Source organism: Microtus pennsylvanicus, chromosome 6 (genome assembly GCF_037038515.1).
Source record: "Microtus pennsylvanicus isolate mMicPen1 chromosome 6, mMicPen1.hap1, whole genome shotgun sequence".
In the NCBI taxonomy this organism is placed as follows: domain Eukaryota; kingdom Metazoa; phylum Chordata; class Mammalia; order Rodentia; family Cricetidae; genus Microtus; species Microtus pennsylvanicus.
In genome coordinates this window covers 124,220,462-124,230,859 of record NC_134584.1, presented here as the reverse complement: position 1 = coordinate 124,230,859, position 10,398 = coordinate 124,220,462, and the positions used below count along the sequence as shown (strand labels likewise).

Here is a 10,398-nt window from a genome sequence, read left to right as displayed (position 1 = left end):
GGGACTTCCTGTTGTGCCCTTGTCCTCTGTGAGGGCCTCCGTGACAGCCAGCTAGGCCGCAGGAGCCACCAGGCTAGTTGCCTGCCAGCTTTGGCCGTCCGAGGTTTGTTGGCACCTCCAGTCCCGTGTGCAGGGTGACCTGGAAAAGAAGATGAGACAGCAGGGATTGGCTCAGTGGCAGAGCGCTTGCGTAGTGTACACAAGACCCTAGGTCCCATCCCTAACACAGAAGAAAGAGAGAGAGGAGGAAGAGGCAGGAGGCCAAGGAGATGGAGCAGAGCAATGGGCAGGCGAGGCCGTCCACAGCACCAAATGCTGTGTGTCCACTGGAGAACTTGTGCTTTGGGCTTTGTTACTCTCTTGTCCAGGTCACATTGCTAAGTCTGTGTCCCCCTGTGCATCTTTCTTCATCATAGGAGCTGCACTGATGGCCAGCTGGGTGCCCTGTTTGGCTAGCGCCATCAAGCCCTGCAGCAGAGGGAGTCTGGTTCTCACAGCCGAGTATCTAGCAGCACCTGCGTCTCCTCTAGTCACCTGACAGCTACTCTGTGCTCCTCAAATCCCTTTTCTTCTTTTTTTCTTTTAGTTTTTGTTTGTTTGTTCTTTCGAGACAGGGTTTCTCTGTGTAACAGCCCTAACTATCCTGGAACTAGCCCTGTAGAACAGGCTGGCCTTAACTCTCAGAGATCTGCCTACCTCTGCCTCCCACTGCTGGGATTAAAGTCATGCACCACCCTTTTTCAAGTAACCAATCAGTTGTTGGGCAGTAGACACAATGCGGGTCCCTACAATGATGGAGGAAGGTCATTGGCTAATAAAGAAACTGCCTTGGCCCATTTGATAGGCCAGCCCTTAGGTGAGCAGCCTGGCTAGCTTATGCCCCGAAATAACAACACACAAACTGTATTCATTTAAACACTGCCTGACCCATTTCTATTAATGTGTGTAGCACTGAGGTGCACTTACCAGGAAGATTCTAGCCTATGTCCATCCTGGGTCGGAGCTTCATTGCGTCTGCCCCAGAGAGCAGAGCTAAGGCGCATGAGCTCACTTCCTCTTCCTCCCAGCATTCTGTTCTGTTTACTCCACCCACCTAAAGGCTGGCCTATCAAATAGGCCAAGGCAGTTTCTTTATTAGCCAATGACCTTCCTCCATCATTACACGGCTCCGGGGATAGAAGAAATCTGTTAGAAATGAAGGGATGGATACCCCTGTCCTCTGACCTCTCGTTTGGCCTGTGTCAGGAGCTCCTCTGCCATCTCATTCCCTTGGGACACTGAGCCCCTGCTTCTTCCTGGAACCCCCCAGAACCCATTTGCTCCAAGTTATCAAGTAGAAACCAAATGCAATACTTAGGACCTCCTCCTCCATGGATACTCAGAGAGGCCGGCATGCAGGCTGCCTATCTGGTGAACAAGGTGGCCAGTCTCACTAGAGTGCTCATTGTTCAAGAAGCAGACACGTCGCAGGGATGGGGCAGGCAGCTGTGTTTCCGAGGATACCTGCACGTTTCGGTTGAGGCTGAGGGCAGGCATGAAGACCCCATCCACGTGGCTGAAGGCTGTGGGGCCCTGCTGCTGCCCATTGATGAAGAAGGTCAGTGTGTGCTTGTTCAGGTCCAGCAGCACGCCCACGGTCGCCCCTTTGCACACTCCGCCTTCAGTCCTGGGAAGACAAGCCAGGAAAACCTGTCACCATGCACAGCTCCTGATGTCACAGTAACTGAGAGTACCCCAGATGATTCTGGGAACACCCTCATCCAAAATCAGCCTCCAAGTGTGTGCGTGCGCGTGTGCATGTGTGTGTCCATCCACATGTGTGTGCATGTGTGTGTCTGTCCACATGTGCGTGCATGTGCGCGCGCGTGTGTATGCATGTGTGTACACTCGTGTGTGTTCACATGTGTGTGCCCATGTGTGTGCGTATGTGTGCATGTGTGTGTGTGTGCGCGTGTGTGTGTCAGACACAAGAGAAGACAGCCCTGAGGGACTAAAGCTGCTCAGCCCCTTCTAATTCATAGTGTCTGAGACTTGCCCACCAGGGAATGAAAGCTTGGCAGCTGGATCCCTCCTGAAAAACCACAGGGCACCAAGTGTGAGCACAGAAGGGAAGTAACGAGGTCATCTTTCTGTGTTTGGTCCACACTGATACGGAGCTGGATGGAAATACAGGTACCACGTTCCAGAGATATTTTGAGAACATTCCCCTTCAGTTCGCCTGCACAGAACCTTCCCAGGGGACCAGCAGCATGTGTGGGAGATGCGTGCTGAGTTGGGAATCAGGTCCCCTATCTGAGTCACTACTCCACCACGGGTGACCATGCTGGTTTTGGAGCACTTGACAAATGTTAGGACTAACACATTGCTGGGATGGTAACAGTCTATCTTCAGATGGGGAGGAAGTTTAAGTAATGACCTGGAAGACTTCGCATGGAAACCTCTGTGCGCTTCTGCAGACTTTCCCTCGTTAATTAAGGGCTCCCTTAGCATCAACCTCATTCAGCCCTGGGAGGAAACTGTGAGTCCTTGGTTAGGACTGAGCCAGGGGCAGAGGTGAGGAGTCTTTAGAAGAAGTCTTTTCCTGACACGAGGTCTTTAGAAGGACCTGGTGGAATGACTGGGAGGAGGATGTAGCTCCTTGTGGGGTCTTAGGGCTCAGTGGAGAGTCCCACAGAGGGACTCTCAAAACTTGACAGTCGACGCATTTCTAATACTGAACACCAGGTGGCAGTAATGACAAGTCTGCCCTGCCTGCTTTCTACACAGCCACCCCTAGGTCACGTCTGGAAGTCGTGCTTCCTCTGGGAGAAACATCACCAGCATTTGCCTCACACCTGTGACACGGGAGGTGTGCAAACAGGTGTAGTTCTTCCCTCTGCTGTCTTTGGACCCTCATGTTCCTTCTGGTCCTCTATGGGAAGCCAAGGGGCTGGCTGGCAAGGGCTCCAGGGCATTTGGGGACTATGATAGCCTATGCCCTGGAGATTGAGGGCTTCCTACCACAGGAGACTCCACTGATGTCCTCTCTAAATCCTAACAGCACCTGTTAGTCTCTCCAGGTCTGAGCAAAGTCCAGCCTGCCTAAATATGCCTCATTGTCTACAACAGAGATAGGGCTTTTGTGAGGAGGAAGGGCGCTCAGGTCGCCCCCTTGCACCCTACAGTATCAAGCAGAGTCAGCACCCGATGCATGCTTAAGGTTATTACTGCCCCATCACAGAGTGTGATGGAGTTGGTTGCTGTATTGGCTCCAGCACACAGACACAGAACGGGTAGGCCAGGGTGGTCTTGGTCCCCCCTGTTGGTTAGAGCTGGAGAGAGGTCAGCCTGTAGCACCCAGTAAGTCCACAGCACCTGGTCAGCCTGCATTGTCAGGTTGGCCTTTATCGCCTGGTCATCCTCGACCACGACCTGGTCAGCCTGTATCACTTGGTTAGCCTACATCACTTTATCTGCGGTATCTGGCCAGACTGCTTTGCTTGGTTAACCTGCAGTGCCTGGTCAGTTCCATAGCTCAGCTAGAGAGTCCAGGGATAGCCACTTCCCTTCCCATAAGCCTCTGGAGAGGAGGACATTACCGGTGAAAAGACAGTGGTCAAGTAGGGACCTGAGAGTCCTCATCAAGCTCCTGGCCAAACTAGACCTGACTTTCCTGGGGGAGGAGCTGGGTTACTCGCTGAAGAGAGCACACTGAGCTCTCTGTAAGAGCAAGAGGGGGGCCAAGAACACAAGCACCTCAGGGACAGACCAGCCCTGCCAGAACTGGTAGGGTCATTCCAGGCAAACCACCGGCCGTGGCAGAGACTTCTGTTCCCTCTGTGGGAAACAGCTCTCCCATTAGCTCTGTGCATTGACTCAGGCTTAGCTTGGCGGTTGTAAAGAAAATTGGAGCAGGACGGGTAAGATAACCGCAAATTAAGCTCCCAGCAGAAAGCCACTGTGAGGCCAGCTGGGGGGTGGAGCACCTCTAGGCCAGAGCCGCTCCTGCCGTCAAGTACTTTCAGTTTTGCCATAGGCAGATGGTTTACTTCTCCAAGTCATTGTCCAAGCCCCCTTGAACTAGAGTACAAAGTACCTCAAAAGCATCTCGTCTCCCGACACTTGGGGACAATCAAAGGGACCCGGTCTGCAAGCCACTCATTGCTAATCCCTGAGTCCCTGGAGGGCGGGGCGGGTGCGCACCTGTTGGTGTGTGAGTTACAGTGCATGAACCAGCTGCGGTTGTTGTCCACGTACATGGCCCAGGCCTTGTCATCCTTGCCCAGCATCATGTCCTTGACGACGCTGGCCCTGGCTACCCCGAAGGCGGGGTCTGGGTGGTTGTCATAGCGGTCCACATGCAGCTCCCAGTAGTGCACGCCTTTGGAGAACGCAGCTGTGCCTAGCACCACCCGGTCGTCATAGCTACTGCAGGTGGCTGTCTGGTTGTCATTAGATAAGATGATGTCCCGGTGACCAGAGTTGGGGTCAAAAGTGAACCAGGCCACTGGAAAGGAAGAAGTCAAAACGAACAAGGTCAAACAGTCTGTTCCTCTCCCTCCCTCCCCTACCCTCACGCAAGCGCGTGCGCATACAAATTTTGCTGTATAGCCAAGGTGACTAATAGATTCATTTGCTGCTTTAGAGTTGATTTTCTGTGACCAGTGGTCTTTGTGGGATGCACACACTCACAGAACAAGCCACGAGGAACAAGCCAGTAACCACTCCTCCATGGCTTCTGTTTCAGTTCCTGCCTCCAGGTTCCTGCCTTCAATTCCTGCCCTGAATTCCCTCAGTGTTGGACTGTGACCTGAAACCTATCACAAAGTCTCTCTCTCTCTCTCTTTCCCCCTCTCCTTGCTCTGTGTTCCTCCAAGTTTCCATTCCGTTGATCCAGCATTGCTAAGGAGCTCAGACATGCAGACCCCCTTGCCCCACAACCAGGGAGTACATTTCCTAAGCCCTGAGTCCCAGCCTCTCCCCAATGATGCAGGCTCTGTTAGAAGTGACAGAGGAAATGGCTACCCATGGCCCACCTTGTAGGGAGGAGATTGAAAGACACAGAGGTGACATGAGGTCACAAATCTCAGGTCCCAGTAGAAGGAGGCACCGTCTTCTGCTCACCCCTCCACCCCAGCCTGTGGGAAGTGTGGCCTTGCTCTGACAGCTGACCTCCCAGCTAAGGCCTGCTCACCATCAGAGGTCTGCAGGACCACGGTCTTGCTGTAGGGCCCGACGCCAGAGGAGTTGAAGGCTTTGACTCTGGCGTTGTAGGTGCTGTTGAAGTGGAGCCCGTCAATGGTGCACAGGGTCTCCTTGCCCACGTATACTTCCTGAAAGAGCCAAGGACATTCATTAGGCCTCAGAGCTTCTGCGAGTTCCCCTGAGGGCACATCCACACTAGAAGTGCCCTCTTACCTACAGAAGTACCAGATGGAGATGCTCCAACCAGGCTAGTCACCCTGGTGGGGGGCAGGCTTTGCCATGGGATGCTGTAAGAGGAATGGGGTCCTGGGAGGATGGGGGTGTGGATGTGAAGCTAGGATGTTGCCTGAGAGCTCCCTGCCTCCACTTTCAGCCCTTCCAGAAACCAAGGGGGACACCTGAAAACCCTCCTGCCCTGAGATCATCATCATCTGCTCCTTGACACCTGTCTCTCTGGTTTCTGTTTCTCCAAGACAACGAGCTTCCTCGTGCTGGACCTTGATTCTCATTTCCTAGGGTTTTTGCTTTATTCCCTGTTCATTTATGAGTTCCCTTTGTCCTGCTAAACACCAGTTTGTGTTGGATTGTTTGAAACAAGATGTTACTCCATAGCCCAGGCTAGCCTCAGATTCTCACTCCTTCTGCCCCAGCCTCTGAGTGCTGGGGTTCCAGGGATGAACCACACACCTAGCTAGCATTCATGAGCCAGCAGCTTGCCAGTTCCTGACGGGCCCAAGAGGACACCCTCCACTGCAGAAACATGCTTCCAAGACAGCCCACCTCACCACCCTAGCGTCAAAGCCAGAGAGCCAGGCTAAAGGCAGTGTGGAAAAACCCCGCAAAGAATCGTGTGGGAGGTATGTAAGATATGGGCTAGCCTGTGGAAAGTGTATACATGTAGGCAGGGCCTTCTCTGAGATGTCGTTCCTTGAATATCACCCAAACTTCTTTGCCAGGCACCTCTCCCTGAGGCTGTGGCCACAGCTACTACCATAGGAAGTGCTACCTCCTGAGAACCCAGACTGGCAGTTTCTTCATCTTTGTAGTCAAAGTGCTTGTTTTCGGGTAACAACAGGGTTAAGAGCAGCCCAGGACAGTCCTGTCTGGGCCTCGCATTAGGGTTTTCAAACAACGGCAGGCGTCACCTGCAGCTGCCCTCCGGACCAGCAGGCCTCAGCAGGCCTCACTGGAAGCCACCCCCTGAGCAGCAGGCTTCTCTAACTCACCCGGAACTGCCCCCCATCGCCGTCGTCCAGCTCCAGGATGTAGCCATCAGCGGGGCTGTGGGTAAAGGGCGGTGTCCTCCAGGCCAGGGTGACGCTGTTATTGCGGGTGCAGCACTTCTCCAGCTGCAGCAGGGGTACAGGTGGCACTGTGACAGGGGTCACTCTGGTCAGCACACAGCACCCTCCTGCAGGTCCCAATCCACCCCCACCCACCCAAACCCTCGGGACCTGTGCCCTGAGGAAGAAACCCCTCTTTTCTTTCTTCCCACCAAGAGCTCCCGGGCCATGAGGCACACCCAAATGACCTCAGCACAGCCCGTACTGTACATGGTGTAGAGTCACCTGCGTGGGTTCAGAAGGCAGAGGACAGGGCAGAAACCAAGTGAGAGCCAGTCTGCAACTTACACTTGATCTGGAAATGGAGGGGCTGTGGCTTGGATCTTAACGTCTCTCAAACGCCCCTGTGTTAAAGGCTTTCTCCCCAGGATGGCACTAATGGGAGGTGGTAAAACCTTTGCGAGATGGGGATGAGAGGGCACATTAGTGGTGTGCCCATGAAGGAGATGGCGGGGCCCTAGCTCTTTTCTCTTTCTCCTTTCTGGCCACAGGACAGGGGGCTCTGCCATGGCATGCTCACCACGGGTCCAAAGCCACAGGCCAACCTCAGACTAAAACATCCAAAGCCATGAACCCAAATAAATCTTTCCCCTTTTATAAGCTTATCACCTCGGATGTGACAAAAAGATTACTGACACTTGATGGAAACTTGATGGAAGCTTTGCAAGGTCACGGGACTAGACCATGGCATCAGACACAACTTCACATGGCTGGGTAGCCAACCCATGGAGCAAGGGACGGAATCCGGCATGCTCTGAGCTCACTAAAGGCAAGCAGGAAAACCTGAATATGTCCCAGCTCTATTCAGGCTCAAGAGGATGTGGAAGGTGACACAGGCCACTCTGGCCTGGTTTGGAAGGGGAAACAGCAAGACTTGTTCTATAAACCTGCAGGCTTCGTTTTGACTCAGAATGACCTTGTTGTCTGTCCAGGGTTGGCTGGTGGCCCAGGAGAGGGAGCCTGTGTCAACAACAGGCGTTTGGCCTCTTTCCTCCTGCTCTCCTACTTTCTTACTTCCTCTCCTCCTTTTTCCTTCATTCTCTCCTCTTCTCACTTCTCTTCTTCCTCTTCTTTTCTCCCCCCTCTTTATTCTCCTCCTTTCTTTTTTTTCTTCCTTCTCCTGTTAGAATTACAGGCACCCCATACCTGGCTCCTCCCCCTCCCCTTTGTTCTTTCCTTCCACCTCCTCTTCTCCTCTTCTCCCCCCCCCCCGCCCCTGTCATCTTCCTTCTCCCCCTCACCTGGGAATACACCCTGACATCTACACAAGCCCTCTGCCCTTTCTCCCTAGCACCTGCTGCTAGCATTAATAGGCCCCTGGAAGGCTGCTTCTTTAGCCTGGAAGTGCAGTCTGGGTAGGAATTTGCAATCTTGCTCACATATGCAACCTGAGCCCCTGGGAAGCCCAGGTCATGATGACACTGCCCCTGCTCTTTCTGCTTCCTGTCCTTGATCCTTGGTCTAAGAAAGGCAGTTCAGGCAGCTGCAGCTCTCCCTTCCTGGCTGGGACCTGGGATCCTCACCCTTCCCTCTGCTACCATGCATGACGGGTTCCCGCCACCATCAAGCCGGCCTTAGCCTGTGTGCCTCTCGGGGAGGCAGCGTCACTAAATGGGTCCGACCACGGCTCACCCCTACATTTCATCTGGACGAAGTCCAGCTGGTGGATGGCTTGCAGCAAAGGCTCGCTGTCCAAAGTTAGGTCAAATTCCGCAGATACTTTGGGCTCCAGGGCACCTTTGACCCACTGCTCCTGGGACACCTGCACACGCTTGATCAGGGCATCTGAGATCTTAAAGGAAGCACAGAAAGGAGGTTTGGGTCTGCAGAGGAAGAGCGGCCAGCCTTTGTGGGAAAGGGCTCAGCTTTGTCTATGGCTCATCCAAGGGAAAAGGTGGACTGAGCCTGGACCTGAGTCATGGCCAAGCTTAAGTGAACACAACCACCTAGACAAACTGTGTTGTTTCAGCCACAGCTCAAATACATAATCATATTAATGTGTGTGTGTGCATATATATATGTATGTATTATTTTTCTGATCATGTTAATGTGAAGAACCACCAGTGAAATTAAAATAAAAAAGGTAGCCCAACATTTTTACAAAGTCATGGTGCTTTTTTCAGGTAGGTAAACACACCCTTTATACATCTGTTTGGCCAGGCCTCTCACTTGGCAAGGTGAGATATACTAGCAGCTTGTCCTGGGTGTGAAGAATGTGCTTCCATTGCCCCCAGGTTTTGAAGCCATGCCCATGTCCTCCTGCTGTGCCTTCTGCCAACTATTCCATGGCTTCTGCTGCAAATCCTGTGTTGCACCTGTGTTCTGCCTTCCTTTGCTGCAAAATTCTGCGTCTGAGACCTGCGTGCATGTTCCCAAAGAATCATGATGTGCGCCTTTCTCCTCTTCTTTTCTTTTTAGATTTCTTTTTACCTTATGTGTACAGATGTTTGCCTGCACTGTGTGTAGGTCTGGTCCCCTAGGAGGTTGGAAAAGGGCATGAGATCCCCAGAAACTAGGGTTACAGATCATTGGGAACCACCACGTGTGTGTTAGGAACCAAACCCAGGTCTTCTGCAAGGGCAGCAAATGCTCTTAGTCGCTGAGCCATCTCTTTAGTCCGCCCTGCAGCCTTCTTTGAGAGTAAGCAATGGGATCCATGACTTCTTCCATGGCTAAGCTGATACATGACGATGTTCTTGAGAGTGAATGTCCTCAAGTTAGCCTGCCTGTGGGGCAATTGCCCTAACAGGACTGCACCATCTCTGGGGGAAGATGGATCCTGCCCCTCACCTTCCTCTGTGCAGTTTGCCGGGCTCATGTGGCATAGACGGTGTTTTCCCGTTACTGGGAGGAAACTGGAGCGTGGCATGTAGTCCCTAGAGATGATGCCTTTTCTTGCTAGTGAGATTCAGAGCCATGGTGACAGCCCAGGTCTCCTGGCCTCACAGAGCAAATGGGAAGCTATTCAAATCCCAGCCAGAGAAGGACAGAGCCTAGAGCAAGACCTGGTTCAGGAAGAGCAGGGAGCATTGGTGGAACAGAAGGAAGTTGCCTTCAGTAGTCCTCCAGGGGCTACCCACCTGCAGGAACCCAGAAGGGTCATCTTCCTTGATCACCTCCAGGCAGTACTCCATCAGGCCTGTGGACTGGCGCAGCTTCAGCGTGCAGTGATTGATCTGGTCCCAAACCATCTGCAATGGAGAGCGTATGAGCAAGAAACATAGTTACAGCGACAGTGTGTGAGCAAGAAACATAGTTACAGCGACAGTGTGTGAGCAAGAAACATAGTTACAGCGACAGTGTGTGAGCAAGAAACATAGTTACAGCGACAGTGTGTGAGCAAGAAACATAGTTACAGCGACAGTGTGTGAGCAAGAAACATAGTTACAGCGACAGTGTGTGAGCACGAAACATAGTTACAGCGACAGTGTGTGAGCAAGAAACATAGTTACAGCGACAGTGTGTGAGCAAGAAACATAGTTACAGCGACAGTGTGTGAGCACGAAACATAGTTACAGCGACAGTGTGTGAGCAAGAAACATAGTTACAGCGACAGTGTGTGAGCACGAAACATAGTTACAGCGACAGTGTGTGAGCAAGAAACATAGTTACAGCGACAGTGTGTGAGCAAGAAACATAGTTACAGCGACAGTGTGTGAGCAAGAAACATAGTTACAGCGACAGTGTGTGAGCAAGAAACATAGTTACAGCGACAGTGTGTGAGCAAGCAAGAAACATAGTTACAGCGACAGTGTGTGAGCAAGAAACATAGTTACAGCGACAGTGTGTGAGCAAGAAACATAGTTACAGCGACAGTGTGTGAGCAAGAAACATAGTTACAGCGACAGTGTGTGAGCAAGAAACATAGTTA

General features: G+C 52.4%; 1 protein-coding gene across 1 annotated transcript in view; it reads right to left on the bottom strand.

Annotated features, from left to right (window-relative positions):
* The window catches only part of Trim67 (tripartite motif containing 67), a 33,357-nt gene continuing 22,959 nt past the window's right edge, over positions 1-10,398 (bottom strand). Inside the window, exons 4-10 of the mRNA XM_075977674.1 lie at positions 9,608-9,718; positions 8,166-8,319; positions 6,411-6,556; positions 5,174-5,312; positions 4,183-4,486; positions 1,504-1,666; positions 1-139 (exon numbers count right to left, since the gene is read on the bottom strand). Coding sequence (XP_075833789.1) covers positions 74-139; positions 1,504-1,666; positions 4,183-4,486; positions 5,174-5,312; positions 6,411-6,556; positions 8,166-8,319; positions 9,608-9,718 — 1,083 coding nt within the window. The 3' untranslated portion in view covers positions 1-73. The remainder of the gene's footprint in view (positions 140-1,503; positions 1,667-4,182; positions 4,487-5,173; positions 5,313-6,410; positions 6,557-8,165; positions 8,320-9,607; positions 9,719-10,398) is intronic.